The sequence below is a fragment of the Trichosurus vulpecula genome, chromosome 6, assembly GCF_011100635.1.
Source record: "Trichosurus vulpecula isolate mTriVul1 chromosome 6, mTriVul1.pri, whole genome shotgun sequence".
Taxonomy (NCBI): Eukaryota; Metazoa; Chordata; class Mammalia; order Diprotodontia; family Phalangeridae; genus Trichosurus; species Trichosurus vulpecula.
Genome location: NC_050578.1, coordinates 226,710,546 through 226,725,783, shown reverse-complemented (window position 1 = coordinate 226,725,783; position 15,238 = coordinate 226,710,546). Strand labels below are relative to the sequence as shown.

The window sequence follows — 15,238 nt, the reverse complement described above, 5'->3', positions numbered from 1 at the left end:
AGGGGAAGACAGTGAAAACATTGGAAAATAAGGTTCAAAAATAAGAGTAAAAGGTTTTTAGTAATACACAGAAGCCTCATACATATATATTCATTTGTAGATACGTACATATATGTATATATGTACATATGTGTATATACATATGGATATGTGTGTGTGTGTGTATATACACACACACACATATATATATATCAATATTTCCTGCAAGAAGAGAGGAAGCCCTAGGCATGGAAAATGCCAAATAACTTCACAAAAACAAGACATATTTTAGAAAACAGAAAAAGAAATCACATCCAAATAACAATCTATGTACAATCAACTTTTTATTGCAAACATCAAAAACCAAATTATATGCAGGAATTTGAGGCAACTCCAACCTGATCTATTTTTAAAACCTACTGATGCCAAAAAAAGAGTAGTAACTGTTTAGTAATAAAAAAAAGAAGTAACTAGAATAAAAGGACACCAAAATGAACTATAATCATTTCCTAGGAATGCTTTACTAATGTAAATCAATCACCACGAAGAGGAGACTGATGGAACCAACAAACCAAATCAGACAAACAAATATTTGTTCCCCTTGAGAAGTCAACAGCAACGGTGGCTTAAACTATAAATTCATTTTTAAGGTCTTACAGATGAATATGGAAGATCATTTCATAAAACAAGAAAAGAAACAGAAGGAAAAACGAGTTTAAAGTTTAGAGAGAGGCTCAACTAAATCAGATCAGCACAAGGACATTTAAGGATGAAAATGGTAGAAGGAGAAACAAAACAATAGAAAAGGTGCCAAGGTTCCCATTTTTCTCCATAAATGACAACAGAAACATCATATTGTAACTCTAACATTAACATCCCCGACGGGGCAGGAGGAAGGAAAAAGTGAACTGATGATAATACCTAGACTAAGTATAGCCAGAAGAGGTCTCTACAAAAAGAAGAACACAACTTTGGGGATCAATCCTCAAAATATCAGAAAAAGGCGAGAATATCTTAGGCTTGGAAAAAATTATATACTCTGTTATAACTTACTCTTCCACATTCCCAACAACTGAAAAAATACCAATATGTTACCAACTCACACGCCTACTTTCTCATCACTACAAAATCTTTATGAAATTAACACACATGTAGACAACCTTGATGAAGGTATGGGAAGCAAACAGCCAAGTTTTCACAAGGGGTATTCTGGACCATAAATCTTTACAGTCACACAACCAACCAAAAGGTGTAGAAATGATCTTGCTTTACCACTAGTTTAAGAAGTTGATTAAGTAAAGCCAATTCTTGCCTCTCCTCAAACACGGTGGAAAACAGCAAGGCTGACATCAAAATCGAACAAAATTCCTTTCAGGATGAAACAGAGGCAGCTCTACTCAGCAATGCTCTGGCTTTTAATTCTAAGTAAGGCTTAACCAGGAAGACACACACTCGTCAAAGGTGCTTGCCATCATCAGGGAGGATGTCCAGCACAAAGTCAAAATGGAATCGGGATTCTCTAGAGACAGTGAGGCCCTCCACGTGCTCCTGTGTATATATGACACTGTGTCACTTGCAGCCAGTCCTGAACACTGAAGTGCCTCCCGTGCCATATAAAAGGGTGATTTATCTGCTATGAACCTGCCTGCCTTTCCTAGATCCTAACACAGTCTTCTCCCTCTGCCTCGTCTCTGATTCCCCTCTCTCAAGTCTGCCAGGAACTCCCACTTGAAGCACACAGAGACTGAACTGAAGGAGAGAACACTGGCCTCAGAGTCTTGTTTTTTTGACCACACTTTCAAATCAGGAACGCTTACACCCAGGTTTCCAGACTTCAACATCCAAAGCCTTGTTACAGAATAACTTGTTCCCTAATTTGCCAATCATCTGTACTCAGAAATTGTTCAAGTTTTAAATTTTAGAGAAACATAAGTTTGAATTCTTGGTTTAAATTTCAGTATGGAATCCCTAACCCTCAAATAGAAAATAAATATTCAAGCAAAAGGCCTCATTCATACTCTATTTCCACTTGGATGGTATGATAGTTATGCTTTCCAATTTTTCTTATGAAGAGAAAACTAGGAAATAACAATTATTAACACTGGCCCAATTAACTTCAACAGTGAAATCCAAAGACAAAGATGCTCACTAAATAACTACCAAATGGATGCCACACAATCCCTTTCAATAAATTGTAACTAAAAGGCATCAGAGTATAGTGGATAAAAAGCCAGCCTCATGATAAGGACAATATAGGCCCAAGCCTTGCCTCCAACACATAAAGGCCATGTGACCACGATCACTTCTCAGGTCCTAGGCAGCTCTGGAAGGGTGCCACTCTTATAGAAGGTGCTAATCTTCACTAGTAGAGGAAATATTTCACCAAGAGCTCCTAAAATCGATGAAATCACAGAGCCAGGGAAGAATAAAAATTGGAATTCACCAAAGCTATACATTATATAATTCTATGTAGCTATAATATAATGGACAGCTGGTCAAGAGGCATGTTACTTCTTGATCATGGGCATAAATATTAATTTGGTCACTGGTTTACAGAACTCTTCTTCTAAAGGTGCAATCCTTTTTTTACCTAAAGGCACTAGAACCCTGAGGGCTCCCTCTGTTACATCCCCAGCAGGAGGGAGCCCTGACTGCCCCCAGAGCACAGGGTCTCCTCCAAACTACCCTTAGGGAACCACCCAGGGAGCTGCTTTATCCTGGGCCACACATCAGGCGGTCCTCCTTCTGGGATCCCCAGAACCCGGTTCCTCGGTTGGTGTAGGACATAAGCCTGCCTGCCTGCCTCTCCGGGATCAGGACACACTCTTCTCACTCTGTCCAGGCTCCAAGTCTTCTCTTTCTAAGGACTCCTCCTTGAAGAGAACAGAGACCAAGTGTCTCTCTTGCCAACACTGCCTCAAAGGCACCATTGAAAAACAGCAGCTCAATGAAAGAACTGTAAGCAAGGACAGGCTACAGAGGTGAGAAACTGGCCTCCTACCTTTTCCAAAATGAACTTGTTTAAATACGGCATGTAGCCCTGATTGGAGACAGGCCCCTCGTCGTCATCCCGAAAGTGTTCTTCCAGGGCCACGGGGTCATGTGGAACCTTCAGCACCGTACACAGATTGTGAGACAGCACCTAAAAGGACAAAGATCTTAGAGACAGCAAACCACAATACTCATTTGCAATAGTACCCCCACCACCACCACCACCATGAGCTCCTCTCCCTGGGATATCCAGTAAAACAAAAGAGGGTACATGGAAAGGGACCGCCGGCAGCCCCTTGGCGCCTGCCCTTTGGCAGCCTCAAACAGGCCTGCACTGGGAAGGAGAAAGGCAGAGAACATGTTCTGTGGACCACAGGGAGAGCTCCAGAGTCTGCTGTCAGCCCTGTCACTAACTAGCTACAAGACCCTGCAAAGACATTTCAGCCTTTTGGGACTTTGTTCTCCATCTGTAAAATGGGGAGGGGGAGTTCATATCCTCTCAGGTCCCTCCCAGCTCTAAAATTCTGTTTAGTCATTGCAATTCAACTAAATTCAACAAACTTCTATTAAGTGCCAAACCTGCAAACCTGCCCTCTGTTCTGTGGCTACAACTCAAAGAGTCTACACAAAAATAAAAGAACTTGGGTACACAAATAAGTGTATACAGAAAAAAAAGGGTAAAAAGTGTGAAGGAGAGGCGAAGCAGAAACACGAAAAGTGATGGATGCTAAGGTGAGAGAGAGCAAAAAAATAATCCACACGAATTTATTTCTGCTGGCACTAAAAAAATCCACCATGTCGAAAACAATTTGTTGAAAACATATTTTATATGGCTCTGAACTCGGAAGAAAAGTAAGGGTCATCGGGCCATGGGCAAACATGCTGGGACATCAAGCTGAGTGCACTTAATTGACCTGAGACCTTCCTTCACCTCTCAGACATTTACTGGTTTTGTGACCCAGAGCATGTCACCTGACCTCACCACCTCTCACTTTCCTCATCCATAAAATAGGAAAGGTTGGACTCACCGGCCTCAAAGGTCCCTGCCAGCTCTAAATCTATGATCCCATTTTAAATCACATCAACTTCACACACACATCTTTGAATGCACTAAACAAATTAAGTCTAAATCTTCCCGCTGAGACAGCCAACCTTAGGTTAAAGTTCACCTCACTTCTGAAAACAAAAGTAACCACAGACATTCGACATTCGGGAGATGGTTTTAAAGGATGAAAAGCAAAGCCCAGCAAAGTCAGAGGCTAGGAGAGATTAGCACAGGAGGGGAACTTTCCTTTTCCTCCAAGTTTCTGGTAAGGGTTTGCTTTGAATATCTTTATTTTTTTATCCATAAAAAGAACATGTGCAAATCCCCACTCTGCATTTATGTTTTTCTTACAGTGTACAGAAAAGGGACCTCCCTGAGAGTCTTTCCTACATGCTCAAATGGTTTTAAGGAAGTAGGCAAAGTAAAGGAAGTAAATACAAAAGAGATTCTAAATGCAGTAGGGAAAACTTAGCAAAACCACGCAAAGCAACAAGGAGCCATTTCTAAGGAATAAGACCAAACCAGAGGAAGGAAAATCTCAAGCTTAAAGACTGGGCCCTGCCCTGTGGGCCCCCTCTCCTCCCCAACCCTATTCCAAGCAGCTTCGATTCCCTTCCCCCCAACCTTATTCCACATAAAAATGAAGAACTCTACTCAGGCTGGGCTCTGGCTCTGAGAGCCTTCTAAAACTCCCCATTCAAAAATGTTTGGGAATTTACCCAACACATTGCATTTACCCAGTAAAAAGAATCATGTGTATAGAAGCTTTCCTATGCTTCTCAAGTCAGGACAAATGGAGTAGCAACGAAAGCATAAATAAGGAAGATGAGAAGAAATTGTTAAGAGAAGGGAAAAACAAAGTTGCATCCCATACTCTGGAAGTCTTTATTCTTCATAACACTTAAAAACACAAACTGTATCTAAAAAGTTTTTATCTCATTTAAGAATTATGATGACTTTTTGAGGACCAGATGATCAGCACTCTAAGTAACACTATCTTTATGGTTTATAAAGTACTTTCTATACATTATAAAGTTGAATCCTTACAAAGTAAAATCCTTCCTGGGAGGAGGGGCAGGCAGAGATGGTTACTACCATTTTACACAGAAGACATCATCTCAGACAATCAGAGAAATGGCTCAAGGTCACACACGCAGCTAGTCCAGGGCAGAATTTGAACCACCATTCATGCCTCCAAACCCTCATCTCTTCTTACCATAGCAGGATGCCCGTATTGAGTTCATAGTACTAGGCATCACTGCGGGTGGGTGGGGGAGCAGGACTCCATGTTACATCCTGCTTCACTTTTGTACTTGGAATGCTGTACAACCCTTCCTATAAAAAGGTGACAGTTACAGTCTTTCAGCAGTAATGGTGATGGATCTGCATAGATTCCTCCACATTTTCTCTTACTTTATAACATGTAATCAACGGCATGATAACGGACCCAGTCTGTGGCCATTAACAGGGCCAGGCTACCCCGTTCCCCTAGAAACTGATGCTAACGGCTTTGGTGAGCATGATGCTCTATACAACAAAGCTGCGTGGTAGCTGCTTTACTGAAAGCACAAGCCTTAGAGGAAAACCACTGTTAAGCTTAGCAGTGACCCTACTTTACAGATGGGGAAGTAAAGGCCAAAGATCACAAATTCTTCATTTAAAAGAAAAAACTGACCATATCTTTAATCAGGACACTTGATAGCTCTCCTTTTAAAAAAAGAAAAAGCTGAATATGTATAACAAACGCCTTCCATAAAATGTGTTAAGCGGCCAAACAACTGTGAAGCATTTTTTCTGCTTTCCCATTATCAAATATTGAATTATTGCTACCACATTAAAAGACATATTTCTAGGCAAGAAACCCATCTCTCCAGTTCATCTGTTGAATTCTGCAGTGGCTTCTAATTAATGATATAAGTCGCTGCTAAGATCTTCTTAGCCTCTGACTGTTCTGGGGTTTGCTTTTCATCCTTTAAGCACTGCAAGTAAGATCTATCATGAAATTAAATCAGGACTTTCCAACAGATTAAAAGAACAGACAATTTTCAGCCCTGTGGAAAAAAACGCTCCAAATAACTGATAAGTAAAGAAGTACAGTCAAAAAGACTATCATGGGGCAGCTAGGTGGCGCAGTGAGTAGAGCACCGGCCCTGGAGTCAGGAGGACCTGAGTTCAAATCCGGCCTCAGACACTTGACACATGTACTAGCTGTGTGACCTTGGGCAAGTCACTTAACCCCGATTGCCCTGCCAAAAAGCAAAAAAAAAAAAAAAAAAAAAGACTATCAGATTTTAACTCACACTTACCAGACTGGCAAAGATGACCAAAAATGTGAAGTGCTAATTGTTAGAAGGTTTGCAGGAAATCAATCACATTAATGTGCTATTAGAAGATATAAGAAATAGCCCAACAAGTCTGGAAAATAATTTGGAACTATGGGCAAAAAGTTATTAAACTGTTCATACCCTTTGACCTAGCAATATAACTACTAGCCCCAGAGATAGCCAGAGATGAAAGAAAGTAGAAAGGGACCCAGATGTTGAAAAATATTTATAGCAAGGTTTTGGGAGTGGCAAAGAATCAGAAATTAAATGAGTACGCATCATTTGGGAAATGGCCTAAGAAATTATGCTATAAAAGTACCACGTAACACTACTGTACTAAAAGAAGTGACAAATAGGATAGTTTCAGAGAATTCTGGGAAGATGTGTATGAAATGGCGCAGTAAGGGGAGGAGAACCAGAATAATTTATAAAACACTAAAAATGAACAATTTTGAAAGATTTAAGAACTCTGATCAACATGAAGACGAACAATTCCAAAGGGCCTATGATGATGCATGCTACCCACCTCCTGACAGAGAAGTGATAGACTCAAGGTGTCCAATGAAACATAAACTGGTGGATACAGCAAATGTGTGAATTTGTTTTAGGTATGCTAACTTGTTACAGGGATTATAGGGTTTTTTTTGGGGGGGGAGGAGATCTGGGTGAAAGAGAACTACGGATAGCATTCCCCCCAAAAAAGGGGGGGTGTCATTGAAGCATTTTTTTTAACATGCACAGGAGAAAGTTCGGAAGTAAATACAGAAAACCTGCTGTGAAAGTAGCAGGTTGAATAATGTAATTTTTATAAAAACAAGTTGCATGTAATAGGAAATCACAGTTTCACATGTAATCCTCTTTCTTTTTTGCTTTTCTATGGTGTTTATTAAATTCTGAATACAAAAAAATTTTTTAAGTTTCAAGGAAAGTGAAAGGAATGTGCTCTATTGACTCATAGAGTAAAAATAATATTCCCAAATCTACATTACCATAACAGTCAAAATACCAGTTCTTCACAGAACCAGATACCATCTTAACAAAATCTATATGCAAAATGCAAGTAGCACCAACAAAAATATCTAAGACCAAAAGTCATTCCCCAATAAATAATTGATAAAAAGGTACGAGCAAACAGACCTCAAAAGAAGAATCACTAATTAGGAACAACCACATAAAAGAGTGCTCCAAATCACTAATGAGAGAAAAGTATATCAAAACAACTCTTAGGTTTTTCCTCACACCCAGTAAACTAGCAAAGAGAAAAAAAAAAAAAGAATTGTCAATGTTGGGAGAGTTATGGGAAAACATGATGCATATAATTAGTCAAACCACCATACAAATTTGGAATTATTTCAAGAAAGTGACTAAACCCTTTGGTCCAAATATCCCACTACTAGGTATATAATCCCAAGGTCAATAATAAAAAGAAAGGCCCCACTTACAACAAAACATTTATAACTTTTTTTTTTATTTTTTTTATAGTGGTAAAGAACTGGAAACAAAGTAGATACCTATTGATTGGGGAATAGTTAAAACAAACTGTAGTACAAGAATGCAATGGAATATTACCATATTATCAAAAAACAAACATAATGAACACAGTGAATAATGGAAGGATTTATATGAACTAATGCAAAGTGAAGTAAGCAGAACCAGGAAAACAACTGATACAACTATACTGAAAGGCAGAAAGAGCTCTGGATTTGGAATCAAAGGATCCTGGTTCTGCCACTTACCATCTGTGTGACCTTGGGCAAATCACTTAACCTCTGTGGGACTGAGTTTCCTCATCTGTAAATGATGGGGTTTGACTAGATAGCTGCTAAGGCCCCTTCTAGCTCTGAATCTGCGATCCTGTGATCAAATGTAAATGGAAACAACAGTAAAACTAGCCAAGACTGAATGTTGTAAAAATAATCTAACTTCCCCTCCCCCTCCAAAAAAGAAATACGAAAAAGTACCTTCTTCTCCTCTTTCTTCTGAGGGTTTGGGGGAGAAGAAAAGGAGAGATAGAACAGAACACTACAGGCCTCTATATAACGTCAGTTTGGTTTTGGGTTTGGTTTTTTTTTTCCAATATATTGGCTAGTTTTACTGAACTGTTTCTTTCCTTCTTTATTCTTTGCTATAGGGATGGCTCTCTAGGAGAGGTGGGGGAGGGATACAATGGAAAATATAAAAAATGTAATGTAAAGGTAACATAATGTAAATGTAAATGTGACGTAAAAATGAAAATGTAAAAAAAATTTTTTTCAATGGATAAGAATGTCAAGCGGGTATAAGGGGGAAAAAAAGTTGATGAAGAAGAACTTGTGTATCCAGGTTTTCAAATCTATTATAAAATGATTATCTTCAAAACTCTCTATTCCTGTGAAAAAGTAGGAAAGTAAATCAATGGACTACAACAGAGACCAAATAAATGTAAAAGATGAGTGTTTGACAAGCTTGTAGAAAATAAAACTGGAGAATAGATTCAAGAAACTATTAAAAAATATTTAAAGGTAACACCCAGTCCCCAGCGAGCAAGTACGAATGATTTTCCAAAGACCATACATATGCTGTAAAAGGCACTTGAAAAAAAGTTCAACTTCACTAACACCCAAAGAATTAAAAACTTGAGTTACTAACCAATCAGCCAATAAGAATTATGGACCTACTATGTGCTACACATTAAGCTAAGCACTGGGGATATAAAGAAAGGTAAAAGTAGTCCCAGCTCTCAAAGAGCTGACAGACTAATGAGGAAGACAATATGAAAACAACTTTGTAGGGACAAAATCTATACAGGATAAAATGGAGATAATCAACAGAGGTAAGACATTCAGGGGGATCAGGAAAGGCTTCTTGTTGAAGGTGGCATTTTAGTTGGGACTTGAGGGAAGCCAGAAGCCTGAGATGAGGAGGGATAGAATTCCAAGCACAGGGGACAGCCAGTGCCAATGCCAGGAGTTGGGAGGTGGAGTCTTAAACGAGGAACAGCCAGGAGGCTAGTGTCACCAGATTACAAAGTACAAGGGTGTGAGCAAGGTGTAAGCAGACTGGAAAGGAAGGAAGGAGCCAAATCATCAAGGACTTTCAATGCCAAATCAGATTTTCTATTTGATCCTGGAGGTGATGGGAAGCCATTGGAGTTTACTGAAGAGGGGAGGTGACATGGTCAGATTTGCCCTTTAGGAAGATTGATTTGACAGTAGAATAAAAGAGGGACTGAAGTCGGGAGAGACTTGAGGCAAGAAGACCAAGGAGCAGGCTAAAGCAATAATCCAGTTTGAGATGATAACGGTGATAGGCGACATCAAAGGCAACCCAGAAGTCAAGAAGGATGAGATTCGAGAAAGGGCCATTAGATTTGACAATCGAAAGATCACTGGTAACTTCGAAGAAAACAGTTTCATTTGAATGAAGAGGTCAGAAGCCAGACTTTTAAGAGTTAAGAACAAAATGAGAGGAAATTAAGTGAAGGCTTCTATTGTAGACAGCCTTCTCATGCCCATCAAACTGGAAAAATAATTGAAAGCAATAAACAATGCTCAGAGGATTGTAGGGAAATGAGTACGAAAATACCCTGATAAAATTTTTTAAAAACTGGTGCAATCTTTTTGGGAAGTAATTTGGCTGAAAGAAAATAATTACAAAATTACAAAAATAATAACACCCCATAACAAAGTCCTGGGGAAGGGGGAGGGAGGTACTTACCTAGAAATAACTATGACATAACAACAAAATGCGCCAATAAAACTAATTACAACAAAAAATGTTTTAATAAACAGATGCTTTGCCACAATACTTGCGTCACTGTAAATATAGCTGGAAAGTGTAACACACAATGCACAGAAGGATCCAGTCAAGGATACTTTGTTATTGTGAGAAACCTATTACATTCAGCAACACAGGAATGGTTAAATAAATTTCTGAACATTCGAATATGGAATACTATGATGCAAGATTGCATCATATGATGCAAAATATAAGGCCAAAAAAATCCAGAAAGACCTTTATGAAGCCACAAAGTTTAAATCGTAGAACCAGAAGATCTCTCAAAGTGCTCACTCTTGCAGAAACAGAAAGGAACAGAAATTAAGGCACAAACCAAACTGGTAGAGATAAAGGAAGTAACTCACAAGTTTTAAGGGACTTTTGCTAAAATTCATTTATTCAAATAAAAAGAGCTGTAAAATGAAGCAGTTTTATTGATGTTGGTCAGGATAGAGTGCCAGTCTCAAAGCAAAGAAGACCCCATGTCAGACAGTACTCCCTCTGGCACTAGTTATATGACCCCAAGCAAATCATTGAACCTCTCAGCATTTTAGGCACTTCTGAGTTGCAAAGAAGGTACCAACCTAAATTGGCAAAGTGAGCTCATTCACCTGTGCCAGTGAAATCACAGGTCCTGGCCTTACTTTACCATCAAAAAACAAACAAAAAACCTGTGGCTTGAAAAGCAGTATTTCAACATAGCTAAGGGCTTGAGTTTCTGATGTTAAATCCTCCCAAAAAGTGTTTCAAAATAACAAAGTCAAAGAATTCAGCCTTCTAAAAATGTTAAGATCCCATGGACTTTGCGACTGGCCCAATGGACAAATAACATGTTTTTCTTTACACCAAATAACCAGGTTTTACCAATGCAAAAAATGAAGGGCTTACTGCAGTTGACTGACACAGTACTTGATCACAGAACAAGTCTTTCTTTTTAGGTATGAACATTTTCTAAGAGTTTTAGAAAGCATGAAGCTAACAGCAAATCATTGGAAAATTCCTCCTAACAATGAACCACTATGACCAATTTCCTACAGTCGTTCTACACAGACAGGAGTATTGTCTCCCTGGGAGTCCTGCCCCATTCCACAAGGAGTCACTTTTCCCTTTCCTGACAATATCCTTACTCCTAACTCTCCTTCTCTTCGGTCTTTCCTTTTATGTTCAGACGATCTGATAGACTATTCTGTTGCAGCTCATGACTCAGTAATCTCAGATCACTGACTCCTTCCTCTCTCTCAAGTCTAATTAACTCATCCTTTACGAGTTCTCTCCCCAGTCTCAATCCTTTCCACTGCTACCACCTACAATAAGGGGCGCTTTACAATTTACAAAGTAGTGAACCTAAATTATCTCATGTCAGCCTTACAAGCACTCTGTGAAGTAGAAAGCATGAGTATTTTACAGATAAGGAACTTAGGAAATGACTTGATCAAAGTCACAGGACTAATGAGTGGCAGGCAGAGTGCCTGGCTTCCTGGATGGCCTGGCAAGACTGAGATCAAATCCCACCTTCCTTCTGCAAAAAGTCTTTCCTAGTTGGCCCTCCCAACCCCACTCCCCAAGTGCCTTCTCTAAGAGATTACCTTCTAGTTACACGTTCTACATCTTCTATGGACCTCAGCTATCTCCAGCTGCTTTGAGCTTTCTTTGTACACCCCATGCTCAGCACAGTAATTGCCTGGCACATACAAAGGGCTTAATAAACACTTGTTGTCTCACTCAAACCCACATCTTCAGCCCATGGACTAAATCCATTGCTCTTTCTTGTATGGGAGCAGCTTCTCGGGTCCACGTCATTTTGTTCCTAAACTAGGGGCTCCTAACTTGTCTTTGGCCTCTTAGCCCATCCTCTCTCAAATTCATCCTCATTCGAGAATTCTACAACCAAACTCATCATTTTAGAGCCGGAAGGAAATCTTAGAAACCTTCTACTCTGACCCCCTAGTTTTACAGGTAAGGAAACTGAGGCCCAGAAGATAGTCACAGGACTACTAAGCATCAGAGGTGGGATTTGAGTCCAGGAGCTCCAATGCCGTTGGAGCGACCTCTCCCTCACTTCTTCAAACGCTGTTATTTTTTTTTTAAGGGGGGAAGTCAGCGCAATTGGGGTTAAGCAACTTGCCCAAGGTCACACAGCTAGTGTGTCAAATGTCTGAGGCCGAATTTGAACTGAGGGCCTCCTGACTCCAGGGCCAGTGCTCTATTCACTGCACCACCTAACTGCCCTTCAAACATCATTTTAAATGTTATTCCTTTGCTTAGAGGTATGGCAATAAGGCAGAGTGGATGGTACATTCACTCACTTCTCTCCACCTCCACCCATCTCTACCTTCATAAAATCTACCCATCCTTCCAAACCCCGCTAGAATACTAACTTCTCCTTAAGCCTTCTTCAGCTAAAAGTGCTATCTCCTTTCTGTGAACTCTTACATATTCTGGACCACTGGTGTGCAACTTAATGTCTTTGTTGTCGCTATTAAGTCATTTTTCAGTCCTGAAAGACTCTTCATGACCCCAACCATTGGAGTGGTTTGCCATTTCCTTCTCCAGTTCATCTTACACATGAGGAAACTGAGGCAAAAACTTGCCCAGTGTCACTACTAGCAAGTGTCTGAGGACAGATCTGAACCCTAGCCACTGCACCACCTAATTGCCCCAATAATGCCTTGTGTTGTAGTTAAAATTTGTGTCTTATCCCTAACTAGTTTTTATAACCCTTGCAACACTTGGCATGTGGTTTGTACTCGACATTTATTGATGGATATTGAGAGATTGTGTATCTCAATTGCTTTTTCCCCTCTACTAATATAAGATCATGATTCTTTTCCCTAGAAATTCACTCATCTGCCTAGCTCTATTTACCCATCCTTCCTCAGGGACCAGCTCCTGTCCCACCTCACTAAGCTTTCCCGCCTGATACCCACTGTACAAATAGTCTAAACCACACAATAATTACATAGCTTTGTTATTTCATATTGAACGGATGGATGGTTTGTCTTCACAACTGAACTGTAAGAGGAGCAACCTTGTCTTTTTTCTTTATGCCCCCAGGGCCAATCCCACCATCACCACCATCCTGAATACAGAGCAGAGGCACCTTCAGCTGATACAGCCAGTTGAAGCCTGGAGGAAGCCAAGGTAGAACGCCGATCCTTGAGACATGTGTATGCCACACTATTCAGGTGGTGTCCATCTCCTAAAGTGCTGTTTTTGGTACTTCCATAATTAAACTCTCCTGGATAAGGTTCAATCTAAATTCATTTTCTCAAATGTATAAGATGGCTTCTTTTTTTTCCTTTAATATTTTATTTTTTCCAATTACATGTAAAAACAATTTTTTAATATTCATTTTAAAAAATATTGAGTTCCAAATTTTCTCCTTCCCTTTCTTCCCTCCCCCCTCATTGTGAAGGCAAGCAATATAATACAGGTTTTACATGTGCAAAAAAAATTCATTTTCTCCTAAAATCCACTCTTAGAGTGACTATTGTAAAGCAGAGACCTTCTTCATCATCTTTACCCTTTCACTCCAACCTCTCCCTTACTCTGAAATCTAGTTTAAAGTTGTCAGATTATATCACAAAATCTGCTGGGAAAGGATACATGTAGACACCCAAAGTGAGAAAACTCTTCATGGTACTCCTAGCAAGAGGAAATTGAAAATTCACTATATTTCATTTTATAGCTATTCCTTCCTCCTCAAAACCCCAAATAGCTCTCCATTACACAGTCAATTAATCCAATCAAAATTCCCCAGTCTAACATTCACAGGCTTCCCTTATTTATGCAACCTCTGCAAGTCAAGATTCAACTTTTCCAGAAAATCTTTCCCAAATGATCACTCCCTTAGTTTTCATTTCTTCAGTATTTAAGAATTTTTTGTACTATACCTATATTTTTTTCTTTAAAACCCTTTGCATATATTATTCAAGACTCAAATACTTGTAATTGTTCTTTTTTTAATTACATATATATATATATATATACATATATGAAAAGACAATTGAACTTGGAATTAAAGACCTTATTTTGAGTCTCAGCAGCACCACTTTTTAATTACTTGACTTTGGGCAAATCACATCCCTTCTCAGGGAAATGAAGGTGTTACCCTAGATAATCTTTAAAGTCCTTTTCAGCTCTAATTTAACATTCCATGATTCTAATTTTTTTTTTCCACTCAACTTCACTGTAAGCTTAGGGACAAGACAGAGGCTGTTTTCTAGTTCCTCGCTACATGCACATTAAGAGCTCTGCAGTGGGCTTCCCGTGTTGGATTTACACCACTTAGCTTCCTATGAATTACAGGAGGACATCTGCTGTCCCCATCTCCGTACAACCCACTTTCTCCTTAATCAACCAGGAACCTGGTTCTTCAACAGAATCTTCGGTTCCTAGGAACACTATTTTATCACATCCCATCAAGGCAGACCGTAAACCTTCTGACGCTCAGGAACCTAGTAACCTGTCTTTGAGAATTACCGTAGTCAGAAAAGTCATCCCCCGGCAGACAACCTGCGGAGGAGGCTCTCCGAACTTAGCTAAGCTTGTCATCTCACAAACGTTCAGTCAATTCACTGCCGGGCTCATCCCTGAGGCCTTGCTGATCAGGTAGAACCCACCAGAATTTGTGATCATATGGTACGGCATTCAGGAACCCAGAGTCACGTCCACACCCTAAGGCATTGCCCTGAAACTCTTCTCTGAACATCCCTTCTTCATGAAATCTTCAGGTCTTTTCTTTGTCCTCAATTCCCTTGACTTCTCTTCAGGACCTGATTCTTCTGGACACCTCTTCTTTTTAAAGGATTGTTTTCCCTCAGGTTTCATGTAACGCCTTCCTTTGATATCAGTGAGGTGAGAGGTGTTACAGACACACACAGCAATTTCCATCTATCAGACTCCTATGTTACATCTTCTTCCTACTTAATAAATGAACTTCAAACGCAAAGAGGAAAGTGGCTTTACCCAAGTCCACAGTTAACAGCAAACTCAAAACAAATCCAGTTTTGCTAACTTGCAATCAAGAGATCTTACCACGACTTGACCAATGTTCCTTGCATGTTTATTAAACTAGAGTTGAAATCGTTCAAGGCATCCACACGGACCTGAGCTCCATCTCTGAGGAGCAAAAACTGCTTTT

General features: G+C 39.7%; 1 protein-coding gene across 1 annotated transcript in view; it reads right to left on the bottom strand.

Moving 5' to 3' along the window:
* Positions 1 to 15,238, bottom strand: part of SWAP70 (switching B cell complex subunit SWAP70) — an 87,664-nt gene that overhangs the window by 63,452 nt on the left and 8,974 nt on the right. The window contains exon 2 of the mRNA XM_036763898.1: positions 2,981 to 3,121. Within this exon, the coding sequence (XP_036619793.1) occupies positions 2,981 to 3,121 (141 nt within the window). The remainder of the gene's footprint in view (positions 1 to 2,980; positions 3,122 to 15,238) is intronic.